Genomic DNA, 21873 nt, shown 5'->3' on the forward strand with positions numbered 1-21873 from the left:
CTTTTGCGCTGGATGGTGAACAATGGTTTCAAGATTACAAAAATACATAGGGTCCTGCAATTCAGTCAACAACCTTATTTGAAAACGTTTATCGACACCTTTGTCAATAAACGCTCTCGGGCAAAAAGTAAAGTAGAAAAGGAAATACACAAGCTCATTTTAAATTTAGCGTTTGGTAAAATGTATGAAAGCGTACGGAACAGATCCTGTTGTGACGTCGTGACTAACCCCCCAGAATGTACAAGAATTATTGCAGACCCCAATTAAACATCGTTCACGAGCATAGAGACAAGCATGGTTCTTCTACACAGAAAGAAAAGAAATGTGGTACTGAACAGGAATATAGTGGGAGGTAGTTCAGTACTTGAAATTTCCAAAAAGCTCATATGGTCGTTTTTTTACAAAATGTGTAAGGTACAATGGCCAAGGGAGGAGGGGGGGGGGTCAAATTTATTATGGGGATACAGATTCTCTGCTATTAAAAGTAAAAACCGGGGATTTATTAAATGATTTAGAAAATGGGGAACACATCAGCTCGCGGATGGATTTCACTAATTGGAATGTATCCCCTTACCCCGAGTTGGTGAAACGTCAGGCCCCCAATCAGCTACTCATGTTAAAATCAGAGACGGGGAGTGATTTAATATCCAATGGGTTGTTCCCCGGTCCTAAAGTTTATTGCGTAGAAACTCACAATAAAAATGTAAAACCTGCGTGTAAAGGGGTTCCTACACATCTTGTAAAAAACAATTTCAACATGAGTGTCTAAAGTGTGTCTAAAGTGTCTAAAGTGTCTAACTGTGTAGAGGGTAGTCTAGTGCCGAGAGCACAAGTGCTTGCAATTCAATCTCTGCAGTATAAAAATTATACTCTTAGAGTAGAAAAGAATGCAATATCTTCTATATCCGACAAAGTATTTGTGCTCGAGAATGGTTTAAGTGTACTCCCCTGCGGCCACTATTAAATTTCAGACCGGGTTGAATGTGTAGACTATCGCAACCAACTCGGCCTGGATAAATTAAATGAACTTAACCCAACCTAACCTCACCTGATAAATTAACCTAACCTGATCAATTAACTGAAATGCTCTAACCTAACCTAACCTGATAAATTAACTTAAATGCTCAAACCTGACCTAAACTAATAAATTAACTTAAATGCTCAAACCTAACACGCAGAAGCGACGGCGACTATTGTATACAGTTTTTCCACAGCGACCCCTGGGGTGGGGGCCCTGCCCACGGCCAGCCTTCGGTCTGCGGCTTCCACCCGTGGCCGGCCTTCGGCCCCGTGATCCCCGGGGGAGGGCCCTTAGGGAGGGGGTATCCTTTAAATTCATAGTGTTCAACAGTACTATTGTTGAAAGTTGTTTTTTTAAGTGAAAAATGTTGTTGTACTAATAGTGCTGTTGTACAAAAATGTGTGTGTACTTTTACTGTTGGTGTTCTTGATGTACAAAAAAGTGTTTTTGTTAATAAGTGAAAAAATATTGTTGTACAAATAGTGTGTGTTGCTCTTTTTGAACGAAAAAAAAGTGTTTTTGATAATAAATATTGTTGTTATTGTTCTGGTTAATAAATATTGTTGTTCTTGCTATACAGAAAAAGTGTTTTTGTTCAATAAATGTTCCTGTTGTACAAATAGTGTTGTTGTTCTTGTTGTACAAAAAAAAGTGTTTTTGATAATAAATGTTCTTGTTGAACAAATAGTGTGTGTTATTCATGCTGTATAAGTGTTTTTATGTTAATAAATGAATGAAATATTGTTTTTGTTGTTCTTGCCAACGTAGATAGATCTATGGGAAAATTATTATGACTTATTCAATGTACAAGTATGGTTTACAGTTATTTGTAGTCCGACTGTTGTCAACAGCGGCAGCTGTATATACCAATTAAAAACATTAGTCAGGTTGTTTCTTTGTGGCCAATCAATGTTTGGGAAAACGACGCTTTTAGTTAAGATAATTAAAAATTGTAACGAAATATAGTTTGAAAAAGCGCAGAACATTTGCCATGGCTATAGTCTTTGGAAGGAGTCCTACGATCAAATAAAAGCTAGTGGCACATCCATGCCAATGCAATTCATACGGGGACTTGATGTTTTCAATAGTATTGAACCAAACTCATGGCTGATTATTGATGATTTGGCTGAATCAATTGAACAGTTCTCACGGGAAATTCTACAGCTCTTTACCGTTCGCTCTCATCATGAACACATTTCCATAATCCTAGTTCTACACAATCTGTTTCATCAGAGCAAATGTATAAGAACCCTTGCTTTGAATTGCACCATCTATATTATCTAGCGAGTTGTTCGTGATTCTAGCTCGCTAAAAACTCTCAATAAGCAAATATATCCAGATGCTCCCAAATTTCTGGTGTCAGCGTACACTCAGGTGACAAATAAGCCCTACGGGTACATTTTGCTAGATCTTAACCAGAATACACCTGAGGATCTACGTGTAGTCACAGATATTTTCGACAATGAAATTACTGTATATCTTCCGGTGAACAGTAGAAAAAGCTATTAGTTGCCATCATGACACTGAAGAAACTACACGAACAACGGCATTTATTTTCCGTTTTAGGCACTTCAAAGCCTCCACTCAGGAAGGCCATACTCAAACATGGTGTTGACGATGATTTCATTAATCTAATATCTGAACTTTGCTTAGATTTAAATGAGGGCAATGTACACTTGTCAGAAGATGTTGGACATCAGACAAAGCAACATCTTTTTACTGTACATGCATGGGCATGGAAATACAAAGGAAAAATTTTTTCAAGAAAATGTCTCCTTCAAGCGGGCGGTAGCTTTTTTACACTCCTACTGCCAATAATTGCAGGACTTGTAAAAAGTTTTCTCTAGATGGCTAAACCCTATAAGTTGAAGCCCATTTGAACTCGTCTTCTCACCCGTGGAACATTTTGAAGACAATCTAAGCAAATTCATTATTGACGAAAATATTGCCGTTGATTAAAAGCTAGATTTACTTCAAGATGCATTGCGACGTGTGGACAAGCAGAGACCTTATCGTGAGAGACTCGCTGTCACCGTCCAAGATCCCCCTAAACAGGAAACATCTCCTGAAGATTCGGCAGTGCAATCAAAGGAGAAGGAATTGAATTCCATAGTAACATCAATTGGAAACCTATTTCCAGTGACCTATGGAGAACAGAGCAAAAGAGTATTAGCATATCTCATGTTGGAAACTGATCGTGATCAAGTTCAAGTCGATAGCACAGGGAAACTTATTATAATTCAGGGAAAAAGTTATAATCTAGTTGATTTAATTTGTGATATGGTGACGAATCGTAAAGGGCTTTTACCATTTGACAATAATCTATACACACTTCTAAATGCATCAAACTTCCCCAAAAGTGTTACTGGCAATAATCAAATTCTAAAGAAACTAAGAGAATATAGTCCTGCAACAACGCCAACACCAACATTTAAAAAAAAAGAACATTCAATCTTGTAAAATACTAGCAGCAGCAGCAGCACCAGCAATGATTTTATAACACCAGTGGCTGAAAGACAAAAGCGACGACGGATTGATTCACCCTCCAGTGTGCGAAAGGGGAGTGGACATTACACTACATGTGTGCGTTCAAAATGGCTGAAGTTCTGAAACATGTCTATGAAAATACTGGTGAAGCGGGAAGTGTAAGTTCCCCCACCACGCTTTCTAAAGTTGCCTCTGAAATAGATGTCACCACATTAAAAAAAGCAAAAGAGTATCTAGAAAATGAACCGAGTTACACACTGCATCGGAATCGCAGGCTTCATGGCAAACAATATCGACAAACTAAAGCCTTTTTCCCTCTGCATATAATGCAAACTGATTTTTTAACTTTAGACACGATTCAATTGCGTCACAATACACCCTACAGATATATTCTAGTGGCAATCAGTGTCTTTAGTCGCTATGCCATTGCCATTCTATTGCAATCAAAGAGAGGTGTTGAAGTTGCTCGTGCTTTAGAAATTATTCTTGAACAGGATTGCTATAGAAAAATTCAATCGGATCGCGGTAGCGAATTTGTTAATCCTCATGTGAAAAAGATTCTATTGAAATATAATACAACGCTCTATCATTGTCACAGCCCGATAAAGGCTGAACTGGCAGAACGATTGATAAGAATGATTCGTCTATTAATTTCAAGATATTGTACACTGAAAAATACTGCTGCTTTTATTCATGATTTAGATAAGATCATGCAAATATACAACCAACGACCATATCGATCCCTGTCCAATTTTATCCCTCGGGACGTTCATTGTAGTGAAAATACATTTGATACTTTTCTAAAGTAATATTCCAATGGTAGTGGTAATGAGAAGAAAAAGAAGAAATTCAAAGTGGGTGATACTTTCAAATTAATAGAACCACCAATATTTTTGAAAAGGAGATTTATTTATGGAGCATTGAACTTTTTAAAGTGACCAAAATCCTAGACACTACACCCACGACATATCGACTGTGAGACACAAGAGGTGATGAGATCCTCGGCGGTTCTTATGAATATGAACTACAAAAAGATAAAAATAGTAGTGAAATTTATGTAATTCAAAAGATATTAAAGAGCCGTGCAGGCAGGGGTAGGAGATAGTTGCGTGTTCGCTCGCTAGGATACAACTCTGATTTTGATTCTTGGGTCAGTGTTGAAGACATTAACAATGCCCAAGGATTCCTATGTGACTTTCATATCCAATGTTTCTGATCCTCTCTACAATGATTTGAATAGAACAAGTGATTTTTGGACGAAACTCTCCCCCCCCCCCCCCCGTCAAATGCGACGGCGCGTATGAAGTGCCTCTTGTCGACTGTATTCTCAAAAATAAATATGATATTCTGAGAAAGGAACGCAAATATGATATAAAAATTAGACCCTATGATTGGCCGCCACCCTCAGTTGATCAAGAACGAATTCAAAAGATCAATTGGATGAATTATCTATTTATTGAATTACCCTATGAAGAACTCACCTGTATGAATGATTTATGTCGTTCTATCAATAAAATAATTTCCGCGCGTAAGAAAGGAGCCTTTCATTTCAACTATTCAAAGAAGGAGGGCAAGATATACATTAGTTCATCCATTGCCAATGAAAAGGTTATTCTCAATGATAATACAAAGGATGTTCTTGGCTTTAAGCTCAATATAATCAATGGTAAAAGTGCTGAAAACACTAATTTTATTTTTGCTGACTATCCGCCTGCCTTCTCCACGGACACTTTTATATTTCTCTACGCTTCATTTTTTGAAACATCCCGGGTTGGCAATAGCAATGTTTTCCCTCCTACGAGTTCTTGAAAGAAAAACCAATCAAGAACATATTCACCATTACTATATAAAGCATCTTCAGCATATCCCCATAAACACTTCCTATTTGGAACTCTGTCAGTTAACACTAAGAACTGAATTATGTGATCCCCTGGCAATATCAAAAGGTTTGGCTGTGATTACATGCCATTTTCAGCCCATCGTTCAACAACAAGATTTCTAATAGAAAAGTGGTATTCATGTGTTTTGATATTGACTGCTATATTAAAACTCTTGGCCCAAGACAACAGGGTAATGGAATGGACTATTACAAAGGTCACTCGTCAATGTCTGGCTATGGTCTTGGCATTTGGTTTGCTAAGTTGTTTCGCTCTGCACTACCTCTGGCTAGCAAACATACTGTACCGGCTGCGACAGATTTTGCATCCTCTACACTATACGATTGGAGCTCTGGCAAGGATTTAAAAAAAAGTGCTTTGGAAAATCTTAGGTCCAGTGCTCGAACCCTTGGTGAGAGATTAAAACAAAATTGAAAAGGTTTAAAAAGGTCGAGAAACAGTGCACCACTCATCAGTCTCTACTCAGGGCAGAAACGAAAGACATCATCCCTGTCAGAGGGAAGAAGGAAATAGTCGACACGCACTGTAAACAGTAGATGAAGAAGCCCCAGGAAGAGAATTGTTAGATCGAAACTAGATTTCTTTTCCTAAGGTGTCATATCTACCGCATAAGGATTCCCAACCTTCAATCACCTCCTCATTGAATGTATTCAATGCAGAAAATGTTGATGTGAGTGTAAAACTGGGACACTATGAACAATTTTGTTCACAACAACCCCTCTCCGATAATATCCACTTTCAAATTTATTCCAATAAGACTACTTTATGGACATGTCTTCGACATTTATAGATTTACGAATGAAAGTACGCAAATCCGATAATACATTGCCAATTCTTGCCGATAGAATATCCCATGAAAATTGTATATTACATAATTTATTTCGTCAAATCAGTGTCTACATAAATGGCACGTTGGTAAGCACAAACAACAATCTCTCAAATTATACAAGCTATATTCAATTCATGCTGATGACACCCAAGTCATACAAGGAATTGAGAGGCACCTCCAATGGATATGAATATAATACTAATAATAACAGCAAAGATGCACTTAAAAATGCTACAAGTAGTGAATTACATCTAGTTTGAAATATACATTATGAGATATCTAATATGCTCCAATGGCTGCCGTCAAATATTGAAGTGGACAAAAAATTGACGCTTGCACTATCCGATTCCGTTTTACGAAAAGAATTTGCTGCCAATCCGGATGTAACTCTCTCCTTCACCTCGGCAATATTACATGTACGCCAGCAGCAGGTTATGAGTTCTGTTGCTTTGGCAGTGGAAAAACTGAGAGCCAGTGGTACTAATATTAAACTACTTGTTCCTCATACGATCACTAATCAACATTACCAACACATTACCACCGGCTCACGCACCTTCACCGACTCATCCTTTATCAATGGCGAAATTCCGTCAAAATTAGTCTTGGCATTTGTAAAAAGCGCTAGTGCAATAGGATTGGGGACTGGCTGCCCACATATATTTGAAATGCTTGGGCTTTCATCTCTTGTCTGCAAAGTAAATTGAATCCCACTCTACAATCTATCTTTTGATAAATCCTATAGGACACTGTATGAGTTGACCATGCAAGCCCTAGATCATGATTCACAACTATTTGAAAATGGTATAACTGAAGAAATGTTTGCAAATACCCATGGCATCATTGTATTGGATTTGTCTGGCACCCAGGATATGAGTATAGTATTTACGGGGAGTGTGCGTTTAGAGTGTACATTTTCCGACCCATTACCGGAGAGTATCGCACTAATCCCCCTAAATCATTTTGAAACCTATTGGGAAATCCCTCCCGAAGGCAATGTTCTACTAGACTTGGCACCATGAACACCAGTCAATTAATCAATGTATTTAGTATGGACGCCTAAATGTCCAAATAAAGATCCTATTGTCTGCCCTCGGAAATTCTAGAAAAAATTCAAAGTGCCAACAATACCCTAATTATTGTTGATAACAGTCCATTGACTGTGCAGACAGGTCATTGGTTCTGCATCTTTCAAACAGCAAAGAATATAGCATTTTTAGATCCTCTTGGCCTACCCTACACATTCTGTACAACACACATCAGCAACTATATTGAGAGCAGTAGGAAAAGTATTATTCAAAATCAGAAGAGAGTGCAGGATCTGACGACTAAAAGCTGTCACTTTCATGCAGTACTATATTTTGTGTTCCGATGTCGCGGCTATACTTACAAGCAGTTTCTCAAACATTTCTGTAGACAATCCACGTCTGAACAACTTTATGGTGGAAAATATCCTCTCAGACCTGTATAATATTGATTTTAGTGCCCTACGAGTAACATGCTTAAAAATATATGTGAATTTGTTGAATAATAAATGAAAAATGTATATACAACAATGTCTTTATTCTTCACTTTAGATTTCTTCTTCTTCGGTGTATAGGCAACTGTCGTGAACCACTAATGCCGGTGAATAATATGAATTCACTGTATATTGATCTTGATTGGCTGCAAAATCAGGGTCACATTTTCTACAGTATATTGTAACTTCACTCTTGTCATACCTCTTTGTATAGTCAATTATACTATTTGTATTCATATTATGAAATTCACGTGTTTCAATCTGTCTATTTGAAGCAATGTCACATATAGTGTTTTCAAATGGTGAATCACATTCGGTATCTGTCAAATAAAAATCACTAGGTTTATAGTCATAATAGGCAGGGTCGTCACAACGATGACGTAGAAACCAAATTATCTTATTACCCCAACAGTTGAATCGTAGACCAGATTCTTCCTCCCAAAATAATTTAAATCAACGACGATACCAATCTTGCAGAAATAAACTAAAATAACGTTTGAGATTCTTTCGAATCCTAACAGGATAAGCATTCTCCCAGTGATCAGATTTTTTATAGTGGCAGTTTGAACATAGATACCCTCTAGGATGAGAGTCATAAATCTCTTCAAGACATGAATTACATCCTTTAATTTGTAGTGCATATCCTCTATGTAATTTACAAGGATTACATAATTTGCACTTTTCATTATAGTCATCAATAATTGTACAATTCTCACATGATGACCAACTGCCAAGAGTGTATGTGCATAGTGGAAATGTATATAACATTTTTGGTTTCCAATGTAAGCTCTCTCACAGCAAAACCGAAGCTGATCCTCGTTCGATAAATTCAGAAGGAAGGAATGGTGAGAGGAGTAAATTTATGACGCTACTTTTTTCTAAGGGGGAGCCATCTACATTGAATCTTTGGTAATGTTTTCAAAAGTACATCCATGATATTATTCTTCTTTGTTCAATTAATATATCAATAAATTGAGTATAAGCATTTGAGTCACATCGTAAAAGTCTTATACAATAGTCCAATGGGGTAGAATCAGTTCTCATTATATTGCCAAGTGTTCCCCCTGAGAATATCTTCCGTTGAAGGGATAACTCTTGAAAATCATCTTCCAGAATCATATGTTTTTCCATAATCACAATATTCGATCCAATTTTCTCTTTCTCAAATTTATTCATTTTTTATCCTATCCCTCTCACTGCTGACTCTAGAGTGATCAGAATTAGTTAGCCTGACATTCTAACAAAGAGACATGGAACATTTCCGATGCCGAAACAATTTTATTGTATAATTACAACAATAATATTACAAATATACAATTAGCGATACAGCTTATTATCTTCGATATGCCTCACTAATGCACTTAAAGCACTTTGAAGTCTATTCACGTGTGCTATATCAACTTTCGCGGCGAAGCATAATTGATCATCCATTTTAAATTTGCTCAAAGATATCACATATCTTGCATATACTTCATCCATCCCAGACAAAGCCGTGATCCTCTCGTGATTTCCACCGCAATGTTTGGTGCTCTTGTATCATTGCCACCAACTACACTATCAACTTCTAATAGTTTAAACATTCCACTCATTATTACAATATATCTTAATGAGTAAAGTCAAACTGTTCTCACTCCTTGATTTCTATTCACACACTAATAACAACTATAGAAAATATGCTTTCCTTATATTCACTGCAATCTTGTCCCGTTAATATTTCCGAATCCCTGATTGGCTTAGAAAGAGACACGTGATCCTGTCCCGTTAGAGTCGATCAATAATTCATCAATTTTTGATGTGAACTTATGTTGACATCCCAGAAAACAACAAATAAATTGACCAACACCCATAACCATCCAAGAAACATCCAATAACAAGATGTCTACATCTAGCAATTGTTGTTGTGAACTTATTCTGACATAAAAGAAAACAACAAATACATTGACCAGCACTCATAACAAACAAAGAAACATACAATAACTAGACGTCTACATCCAGCAATTATTGAAGTGAACTTATTTTGACATCCAAGAAAAAAACAAATAAATTGACTAACACTCATAACCTTCAAAGAAACATCAACAAACAGATGTCTACATCATATAACCATCAAACAGAACAAAACCATGAAAAAACATCTTCAGTGAGAAAAACCATAAAAAAATGCATAAATTATGTAGGGTCCAGACCTTCTTACCCATCCCTACTACTATAAACATCAAATGTCTCGGGCTCTTCTCAATTATTAATCTAAGAGTTAAAATTTTGTTGTCACATCTTCTCCGCTTCCTAGAAATGCATTATTCTTTCCTTAAGACTTTCGGATTAGTATCTCGAAGTCTAAAAGTACCCCAACACTTCGTAATTTCAGTCATATAGAAAACAAGCAAGTGCCTTTTATAATTACCATACGTACTCTAATCACCTTTTTTTTATAAAGGGGTTAAATTAAAGTTTTCCCAGAAAGGCTATCCCAAAAACTCCCCCTTCTAAAAAATTTATGACCATAATCTTTAGTAGTTTATTTCTATATTTCCGACACCATATTTTAAAAACTCATTTTCCCCGCTATGAGGATTGGAGTGCCAATTTTTAATTCTTTAAGTATTCACTCTAAATCTTCCTCGTAAAACAAACCTTCCTTAATTTACAAATTATCACCAACTTCTTTATTTTTCCTGAATCAATTCTTGTTGAGAAGCTTACCGCTAATCTTATCACAAATTGAGGCCATGTTCCTAACTTTAGCTGAAACAAGTTCAAATTGACTAATCCCTCTCGATTTTTAATATGTCAGTATAAGATTTACTTTTATTCCGGCTGGCTGTGCCTTCCAAATTTTTGGCAATTTTATCCATGGTACCCATTTTGTAACTCCTTAGTTTACATTTTAGTACTTTCTATACTTTCCATATATTCTTCGTATTTTCATATGGTGTATCACTCAGATACTTCTTGCCAAAAAACCCGTTCTTTTCTACGAAGCTAAAAGCGTTTTCACTAGTATCCCTTTGTGTTTTCAACTTTCCTCTCTAAGAGACCATCTGCTACTTCACAATCTGTTTTCCTAAAACTGTTCCCTCCTTCTTCTACATTGTCAAATATTAGATTGTCAATTCTCATATACAACTACTCTGGAAAAAATTCTCTCAAATTCTTATCCCAGAGTCTACCCACGCCATAACTTCTGAAAAGGCACTTAGTCTTTCTAAATTTCTGCTTTAATTAACTCCAGACAGTAGTAAAAAGTGACATTTTACTTTTAATATCAATAACATCCCTCCTGTAAACCATTCTATCTTTTATCGATTCTAGCTGTCATTGATTTACATTAACATTATCAATAAGGCTGGCAGTCGCATTTTTATTTCAGTACGAGGTTAACTTATGGATCATTTTATGAGCAGATACTGTATTTGTTATAGCCTTATTGTTATAATTACAACGTTGCAGCAGTTTGTAACCATTACTGTTTTGCTTTCCCAAATTGAACTTGCATAGGCTAGGATACCATTTATCCCTACTTCTACCAACCTTGGCATTAAATCATCCCAATATCGATATCACATTTATACCTTTTGATATGTTTCTGTTTCCATGTCTTTACGTGGGAATAATGTTATGCTATCAAACTTTTGTTTTTTCGGTTTCTATAGACAAGTAACGCATTTTGCTAAGAATAGAAGTTTAATACCACAAACCGGTTGATCCATTTAACAGAGTTTAAAATCCTGCTTGTACTTTATTTCTTGGAACTGTTTTTAAATCATTAGCTTATAGAAGTCACTGATCTTATTACGTAGTTCTTAGACATAAATCCCAGAACTTCATGGTGAGATGATTTTGACTTTATTGGTGATTTTTACTTGTATATAAGGCAGAATTTTTTTCTGAATGTTTCAGTCGAGTTTTGCCCTTTGAAGTACTCAGATAAAAGCAATAAGTTCAAAATGAAATTTGTAAGTGTTAAGAACAGTGATTTTTAATTACCATTTAATTACCATATTAAATTGAATCGCAGCTTTATATAATTTTACTACAACTGCTAAGTCATTGAGTGACTTCTACCCATTTTTATTTCTTCCATAGAATAACCCTGGGTATTGTAAATAAAGGTATTTTTGTCATTCTTACAGGGCATACCCAAAAAAAATATTGGGTATTTTATTCATTCTAAGGCAGCACTAAATAAATAACATGTGAACTTTCCAGAGTCCTTCAGCGAGTATTGTACTTTAAGATGTGAATACAACCAAAAAGCATAAAATCTGTATTAAAACTGCTTGCACCAGTCATTTGTATTGTTCATATAAAACTGAGACAGAAACTCATATATTACTATAAGATATTCAATTTGTTTTTATTTAACACATAATTTATAATTAGCATAATGCACCAAAATTGCTTATTATATATTGTGAAGTTTTTGAGAATCTTGCAGTGGAGTTACATTCTCTGAAATATTCAAATACAAACAAAAAGTAAAAATAATATGTTAAAAATTGTCCTCGTCGTTTTCTGAATAATAACTGACTTACGTGAACTAAATCTTATGTTAATCATTGTCCCTTAATATGTGTTTATCAATGATGCTCTTTTTATATTGGATATGGTTTATAGATAAAATTTTGCTTAACAATTACCTAAATTAACTTTTGACTTTTTCTAGAATTTTTCAGTCTAGTTTTGCTCTCTAAAATACTAAAACCCAAACAAAAAGCTCAGAATGAAAATTAGGGGCTTATACTATGCTTTTCAGTTGTCTTAAAATTGTAAAAAAAAATTTTTACAATTGCGGTGGCTAATTTGGACCCCCTCTTTCCACAATTTTCCAGGTTTTATATCATTTCCCATGTTTTCAAGCAAATGCCAATATTTGGTTTTATTTGACCAATTTGACAGTTTCGTCAAATGCTGTGGTAATGAATAATTTAATTATGTCTGTTTTTTCAAGTAATCCCAAGGAACCTATCTTCTCTTTCAAGAATAATTCCCCCCCCCCCCCCAAAAAAAAAATTGCTCCATGGAAATTCCTCACATGTAAAATTGTCCTAAGAAATTTCCTTGAAGACTATTTCATCTGAGAAATTCTCCTTTGCATACTTTCTTTTGAAAAAAGAATTGTTTTTATTTCATTTCTTATTGTTTTGAATGTTATTGTGGAATCCTTTCTATGTGGAAATATTTCCTGGGAATCCTCCCTCCCCCCAAAAAAAGTTCCTCCGGTGTAAAATTTCCTCGTGGATAATTTTTCCCGGTAATAATTCACCCATGGAGAATTTCCCCTGAGTAAAATACCCCCTCCACATAAGCATCCCCCACATAAGTCCAACTTCACTGAAAATTTCCCCCGGACAATTCGTCAAGAAAATCTCCACATGCTAAATGAAGTCGGCATAAAGAAAGCAAGGCAAATAAACAAATTTCCCATAACAATTCCGAACAATTCTCCTGTGTAAAATTTTCCCTGGAAAGTTCGTCCCCAGAATTTTCCCTCCTAATGGAAAAATTCAAGCGTATAAAATCCATCGCCAGAAAATTTACCCCTCCCCCACAAAAATGTCTTTATACATCTTAATAACAAATTTTATGTCCAAACATTGGGCAAATTTCATACCTTGCAGCCCTTCCTCCGTGGAATGTAGGGGTTATTTCATCCCGCAAGGCTTAATTATTGGAACTTTTAATTATGCTAAACTTCATGACTATTTCAAAATTTTAATCAAACGACTTTGAGGAAAAGAGAGCGGAAGGGGGTAATTCGCCCTCCAATTTTGTTTTTTTCACTTGAAAAGGGAACTGGAACGTTTAACTGTTGTCCAATTGAGCCCTCTCTCGATCTTCCACGACCATTGGCTCGATAAAATCGTCCATGGGAAGAACAAAGAAAACAACAACAAAAAACAAATTAAAAATATCCCTGATGTTTCTGATGCCAAATATTTCAAAATTACCCATTTTTCAGATGGGAGCTTGAAACTGCCGCAGTAGGGTTCTTTGATATGCTAAATCAGAAGGTGCGATTTTCACTAGGATCTCTTTACTTTTTTGGGAAGTTTCTCCGGCTTTGAAAATCAGGCAGATTTGCTCAGCTCGGAGCTTTTGATGGTTAACATTAAACTTAATGGATTTTTATATATTTAGAATCAGCATAAAAATTTAATTATTTTTATGTATCTATTTTTTTAAAAGTTTGTTTTTAGTTCCTGTTACTAAAAGGCTAAGTTACTCCTTACTTACTTGGTAACCACGAATTGTTTGATGCGTTTTAAACTTGTCAAAGAAATTTATCAAACTGAGACTGTATTAAAATTAGTGGCAAAGATTAATTTCTATAATTTTGGCCAAACATATAATGAAATTTTCTCATTTAGTTCTTGGAAAAGTCAATCAACAGAATGTTTATTCTAGCGAAAATTTAAATATATTTTTGTGTCACCTTCTAAATTTATCTCTATTTCCTTCAAAGTCTTTTAATTGTTCTATTCCTACTTATATCCTGTATTTAAAATTATATCTTTAACTGTCGATTTGTTGTCTGAAGAAGTCTAGCTCAAAGTAGGTTTTTAAATACCTAAGTGTCTCTCAAACTGTGTAACGCATATCCCTTGGGGATACGCAAAAACTTTTAGGGGGTACGCGGCCGGCCAACAAAAAATAAAACAGGCCATTAACTCTAGGACTGGCAATTTTATTTATATTTTTGAATATTTTACTTCCGTGGTGATTCCCGGGGGGGGGGGGCACGCCCCCCTAACATAGTCTAAAATAGTGTAATTTACTTAATTAACGCAAATTTACGTTAATTAAACTTGCTCCCAATGCATGTTTATCGGATCAACGTATTTCCTTCCCCCCCCCCCCCCCTAAAAAAATCCTGGATCAGCCCCTGGTTTACTTAGTACAGGTAACTGAGAAGGGATACCCAAAACGTGTTGTGGGTAAAAAGGGGTACAGTGTTTAAACAAGTTTGAGAACCACTGTCTCAGACTAATTAAAATCACACAACAATTTAGCGAAACATTTGCAATGAGGATCAAAAATAGAAATTAGATTATAAAATTGAAAATGGATCACAAAAATGGGTAATTATTATAAATTGTAAAATTAAATAATTATTTTAATATAAGAAATACATTGAACTATAATTATTCAAAATCAAACTAGTAAATTTAAAGTCAATGTTTTTTCTTATCTTTTTGAAGATTTAGTTCTAGCTTTTTTTTCATTTTCAATCATTGCTTGATTGTTTAGTTCTTACCATTTAATTAAGCTTCGTAAATAGTGATGTCCGTTGATTAACGTAATCGTTTTTAATTGATGAATTCATAAGTGAGCTAAATTTACAAAAGGATAAATATTATAGAAAGCTTTAATAAGTTAAATAAAGACCAGATACCTAAAATGATGATCATTTGCAAGGAAAAAAAACAACTTAAAGCAAAATCAAAACAGGTGGTAATAATATGAATTAAGTCTAAACTTTTGTAACAAAGAATTTAAAAATCTATTTCTTTTGAAAAGAGTTTGGTACTTATCAAGGAGGCTCACTTGTGCCTCTTTAAAGAGGCGACCCACCACAATGTTAAGTAATTTCCGGTCCTAGTGGTCGCAGAGAGACGGCGGTGATTGCATTCTGTAGCCTAAGCTCAAACTAAGAAACATACAAAAGTTCACCCCCCTCCGACTTTATCTTCATGGGGGAAAATGGGCCGGAAGTTTAGACCCTCCCACCACAGCCCCCCTTTAACGTTTTCCGATGAAATTTAGAGGATAAGCTTTCCTAGGGCCTGGGAGCTATTCCTCAAAATTTCAGCTTAATCCGATTACTCCTTTCCTGTTTTCCAAAAACCAAATATACACACTTAATGTTCATCAAATTATTTTTTTTTGTTAGCCACGCCTACAGGCCACAGTTGGCAACGAATCCGGGTGAATGAGGACTCATTCGAAGCGGAATTCGACCTGTTAGGGCCTTTTGATATTTACAGACCAAAAAAATTATCTCCCGAATTTAAATTTACGAAAAACCTCGTTTTCCTATAAGAGCCCATGTTAATTTCTGAAATTCCTAAAAGCATAGTATTTCATTATTAAATTAGATCAAAATAGTCCTCTTAACCTGACGAGACCGACTGCAAGCTTCCAAAAATTCCAGCCCTTTCCCAGAAGTTTTTTTTTGGAAAAAAACGAAAATCTTACTTTCTATTTGCTTGCGTCGAAAATAGATTGCAGAGACTAAAAATAAATTATCAACAGTCTCTGATGGTACAGTCGTCACTATTATTGCCTGTCATGCGGAAGACCCGGGTTCGATTCCCCGTAGGAGTAAATTTTTTATATATAGAATTTAAAGTAGTATCTATTAAATTTAAAGTTTAAAAAAGAAACTCAGTTTCTTTTTTAAATCTAATCTATTAAATCCTTCGGCTCGACAGGCGTCTCCAGAAGAATATCACAATCGGCCTTCAGCTTACAGGTAAGTCTCCACTGCTTTGATAACATGCCGTATACCCGCATGCTCGAAGAGAAGTTGAAAAAAGAAAATCTTACTGTGCATTTGATTTGAGTATTCGGGAATTAAAAGCCTTAACAAAAGAATCTTCAAAAGCGGGGGGTTTGGGGAGCGGCAGCCCCCCAACTTTAACTCCAGACATGATCAGCTAACAGTTAGTCAAGCAATAATAAGTAATAAACTGTAAAAAAACGTGCAGAAATTATTTGAAAAAAACTACGTTTTCTAAAGAGTTAAAGAGGCTGAGTCACAAGTTCGAACCCTAAAACGTACAGAGATTAGGAGGTACAGTTGGGGGGCTGCCGCCCCCAACCCCCCGCTTTTGCAGCCTCTTTTGTTAAGGTTTTTTAAGTCCTATAGCCTGCAATCAGTTGGTCGTTCCAAGTTCATCACATTATAGCTTCTTATCGGTTAGGGAAAAATCTTCTGTAAAAAAATCCAGCAAACAGGCTCAGTACTATTTCTAATCAAAAAGATGCAATAGGATGTTCTTACGGTAAAAAATTCCAGCAGACTTCATTCATGTTGCAAAGCATTTCTTTGCAAGGGAAAAAGCGGGGGTTGTGATGGGCGGAAGACCCCCCCAAATAAAAATCTTAACAAAAGAGGCTGCAAAAGCGAGGGGTTTGGGGGGCGGCAGTCCCCCAACTGTACCTCTTAATCCCTGTACGTTTTAAGGTTCGAACTTGTGACTCAGCCTCTTTAACTCTTTAGAAAACGTAGTTTTTTTCAAATAATCTGTTATAGCGCTTACGTCAAGTTCTTCATCTAAGTAGAACCTGTTTCTCTGACTATTCCTATTGAAATATTACAAAATATGATGAAAATATAATAGTTTAAAAACAAATTTGGGCTAAAAATCTAAACATTAGGGGGGACGGGCAAAGTATAGCAGGTCTGCATGCAAAATGTGTTAGGGACAATTATTCTGCATATTCTAAGAATTGTTTTCTAACTTATCACTGTCCAAATACTTTACCTTCCCCACCCCCACCCCCCAATATTGAAATATATAGCCCAAATTGTATATTTACCATCTATTCTGTCACTTCTCTGTGTCTTGTTTCACGCTAAGCTGAATGAAACTAACGAAGAAACCGGTTCGACAGTGCGTCAATGGATGAAAAACTTGACATAGGTGCTATATCAGATAAGTACCAAGTATTTATTTAAACCATTAATGTCTTTAACGTTAAATTTCGTTTTTCTTTTTAGATTTTTCTTATTTTACTTGGGATTGCTGTAGTAATAGCGCAAGAGATAGCCCTCGTGCAGTCAGCTGCGGCAGTGCATAGTATTGACTTAGAGACATTTACTCGTCAACAACTTAATGGTTACGAAGCAGATTATAGTCGTCCGGTATATTCTCATAGTTATAGGCTAAGAAGAGACGTCTATGATGCGGAAAGTCAAACCGAAGAAGATCTGAAAGCTGCTGAAACTGGAACTGGTTCCATAATAGATAGATTTTATGATAGTTACTATCCCTACCGGGATTATAGCTTTGGGAGCTATCGTCCTTACTACAGATATGGTTATCCGTACTATAGATATGCACCTTATCATTAATATTATCATTGGTCATTGTGGCTGAGCTTCAACTATAATTCAAAAATCAGATGTATTGGAGCTAATTTATTTTTGATTAAAATTTTGTACTGTAGATCTGTTCTTGTTCTTATCCTTTTATTTAGCTTTTTGAAACTTGACATGATTATAGATATTTTTATTGGCAGTAGAGCCTCTGGGACGATTGACATAAGAAGAAACTTTAAAGAAGTCAATGTTAAGCTAAAAATAAATTTAAACTTGGCTGGTTCTCCTTTAGCTCTCTGTTTCTCTGGAGTTGAGGTCATTTTGAGAAGAAGAAGACGTAGGCGAATAAGTGTCGAAAAATTTCTCTTGTTTGTTCATAAAATTGAACATTATTTAAGAATATCCATATCTTTGGGAGATACATCTCCAAGAACCCCTACTTTTGGCTTTTATCACAAGATTTTACTACCAGAACCGCAGTTTGGCTAAGCAGCATCATCTACAATGAAAGATTCATGGTTAAATATATTTAAATACCACACTGACTCTACCTCACGTATAGCAAACAGAGAAAATATAAATAAAAAATTAAAATATAGTATTAACCAAGGAAACGAGGGTAAAACCAGCCAGTGAACAAAAAAGAAGCGAAAAGAACAGAAGCAGATATTTCGGCAGGGACCTCCGTCAAGCCATCTTCAGTTCCTAAAAAAACGCTTTTGAATTACATTCCAACATAGTAAACAGAAGTAAACTTCTGTTTACTTCTGTGAGCTAAGAAGAAATTACCAATAGAGTAGTTTGCATTCCAAACTTCGGAGATATTTCAAATTGTCGGAACTGCTGGGGCTATGGTACCACAGCCCACTGTAGATTTTAGATAACCCTTCTTAGACAAACTAAGAAACTTGTAGAAAAATTTTTCTTCAAAATCCTTTGTGGACTAAAGAAAAGGAAAAATTACAGTATATCACTGTCCCATAACTGTTTTCTGGAATTGTAAAATTTATTTTTATTTGGAGGGGGAAGCTTGAGTAAACTAGCAAATTTTATTATGTTGTTTTAAACCTTGCATAACCGAAATCAGCAGGTTGTTTTATATCCTTTATACCAAAGAATCTCATTACACCAAAACAAAGTTTCAAAAATGAAAAGCAAGAAAACTTTCCTATATTTCATTGGTAGTTTTCTTTCTATGTAAGACGCGCTTTAATTTTTTCATTGGTTAGCATTTTGATATATTTGCACTTTATTCCTTATTTTTGTTAGACAAGTAGTGAACTTTTTAAAATCTGATTGGCCGGAGGCAACTAAACCAAGTTGGTAAAAACTACGAATTGTGAAAGGGACAAAATAGAGTCATAGGGAGTAAAAGCATTCGGAAGGAACTTAAAATGCTTGAATGAACAAAAGGGAGGGAAAAGGGATCAAACAAAGACAAGAGGGTTAGACGGGATGTCAAAGGCATTAGAAATTTGGATGGGACTGAGATATTCGCCAGGGGTTAAAGGAAGATTAAAGGGAGTAAACGATGTTGAGGCGTTCAAAAAGGACTAAAACAAGTCCAAACGGAGTAAATAAAGTCAAAATGGACTAAAAAGTCAAAAGTGACTAAAGGAAGTGGGATAGGACTAAAGAAGGCTAAATGACACCCAGAACATCGCAAAAGGACTAAGAGATTTCGAAGAGGTTAGGAGAAGATGGAATAAACAAAATAACTCGGGAAAAAATATTAACATTGGAAGGGATGGAAAGAAGTTGAAGGGTCGAACAGATTTTGAACGTTCTAAGATTATCAGAAAGCAAAAAAGTAGCCTAAAGAGACGGTCAACAAACTAAAAGAAGTTCAAATGAGGCAAACAATGCCAGAAGGGTTAAAAAAGTAGAAAAAGGCTAAAACAACCCTAAAGGAATCAGAAGAAATAGGTTATAACTAGAAAAAGTTAGAAAGGATTAAAAGAAGTCGGAAAGGACTAAGAAATTTTGAAAGGACTAAAGAAAAAACAGAAGGACTGTACAAAGTTGAGAGGGTCAGAAAGAACTAATGGAAGACTTAATATTTACGTAATTTTTCGGCATGCTGACCAATGGTCTGCATTTCTTAGTCCCTTCTGATTTTTCTCTACTACATCCAGACTTTTTTGGTTCTTACATATTCTCCCAACTGTGTCTGGTTTCCTTGATCTTCTTCCATCCCTTTTAACTTTCTTAATCCGTTCCGAATTCCTTTACTCTTTTCAAACTTTTTGTAATTCCTTCCAAGTTTCTTTTATTCCTTTGAACTTACTATAGCCCTTACGACTTACTGTGTCCCTCGTGACTTTTTTTTACTGTATTCGAACTTCCTTTGGCTCTTTCTCACCCTCACAACTTCTTGTGACCCCTCTGAGCTTTATTTAGTCTCTTATAACTTGCTTTTCCCTTCAGAAATCCTTTAGTCCTTCGTGACTTTTTGTAGTTGCCATCAACCTTTTTTGGTTCCTTTAACATTCTCTAGTTTTAAGTCATAGAGTGACAATCATCAATTTTATTTGAATCAAAGAATTCTTAACTGTGGATTTTGTTGTACATTATTTTCGGTTGTAATTCGTTGTGATGCTTATTGTTGCAAGTCTCCTTACCAAAGACCTCGTCTGCTTCATTTCGGTTCATCATTAGTTCACCCATATTTTCAAAGCTTTTTGCTATAGCTATTCAGATTCATTCATCCTCTTGAATAATTATGCAAGACGAAATAGATACCAAAAAACCTCTTTTCCAGCTTTCTCAACTCATTATATTTTTGCTATAAAGATGTTGCTATATAGTTCAGTAGCAACCAGGAATGTTCCATTTTATATACCCTCTAAAAACTAACAACTCACCGCAGCACCAAAACTCCTGAGGCCAATAAAACTAAGCACGCTCATCCTCCACCCCAATCTATTTAAAGCCTCCCTTTTTACACCCGCCCACGAAGTTCCCATTTCCTTTAAATCTTTCTTTATGACGTCCTCTCACCCCAAACGGGGACGACCTGCTTTCTGTTTAGCCCTCGATGCTTGGCCAAAAAGAACAATCTTCGGCAATCTGTCATCCTCTGGCGTGAAATCAATTCATCCTCCCTTTTTATATTTCAAAAACGCTATAATGACGCGTTTCTTCCTTCTATTGTAATATTGATTTCTCTCAAACCGGAGATTTCACAAATCTCTTTTTGCTTCATTTTTTTAATCATTACCTCAGACTTTTTCCCATACCTTTTGCTTTAGCTGTTCAGATTCATTCACCCTCTTGTATAATTCTGCAGGACGTCATAGACACCAAAAAGAGTGTTTTCCAGACTATAAAATATCTAAGCCTAAATTATGTATTTATCATGTTATTCCATAGGGGGAGTCATGGAGGGGCTGTCTCCATGACTTAAAGCTAAAAAATAACACGATAATGTGCAAATGCGTATTTTAGATTTTCCATAGTGTATGTACAAAGGAGCATGCCAGGCTGATTTTGAGTTGTATAACGCAGTTAATACAAAAATTATCACTGGAGAAGAAGCGGGAAAAAAAGTTCACATTAATTTGTGGTTAGAAGACAAGCAACAACAAGAATCACCTTTATTCAGGCGTGTCACTTGCAGAGCTCGGTCTGCAACCAAATTGAGCTCGGTCTCTTGGTGCTATACACATAGACACAGAATAATTCAAGAAGTATTTTGGGAGTCCAAGAGGCAGCTGTAATTCATATTTGGTTTTTGATCTTCGATTTACATTTTTTATTTAACATGCTTGAATTTGTACCGCTACCAAGAAATAAATCGCAAAGTTTCGTTTAAATTATCGTCTGTTAGCGAGAAGGATTTCAAAAATACATCAGCATTCAAGGAATACTCAACAACTTATTAACAAGTTAGACTGGACTTTAGGGAAGTACCGAGAACGCAAGAAACGATGGTCACCTGTAAACCGGATTTTTTAAAGGCTGTTCTAAACAGGCTTCGAAACTAAAGCAAAAAACTCATCATATTAGCAAAGAACGTCTGCAAAAATTTCAAAGAATCTTTTAACAAGTTAGACTGGATTTTAGGGAAGTACC

The 21873-nt window shown here is 35.6% G+C and overlaps 1 protein-coding gene across 1 annotated transcript; it reads left to right on the forward strand.

The window, feature by feature from the left end:
• Positions 1-11655: 11655 nt before the first annotated feature.
• On the forward strand, positions 11656-17926 carry LOC148945582 (uncharacterized). The gene is made up of 2 exons (XM_089099277.1): positions 11656-11707; positions 17479-17926. Exons 1-2 carry the CDS (start codon positions 11699-11701, stop codon positions 17830-17832), a joined length of 363 nt encoding a protein of 120 aa, XP_088955403.1. The 5' UTR covers positions 11656-11698; the 3' UTR covers positions 17833-17926.
• The last annotated feature ends 3947 nt before the right edge of the window (positions 17927-21873 follow it).

This window comes from Artemia sp. Qi Xiang Cuo, chromosome 13 (assembly GCF_049724085.1).
Source record: "Artemia sp. Qi Xiang Cuo chromosome 13, ASM4972408v1, whole genome shotgun sequence".
Classification (NCBI taxonomy): Eukaryota; Metazoa; Arthropoda; class Branchiopoda; order Anostraca; family Artemiidae; genus Artemia; species Artemia sp. Qi Xiang Cuo.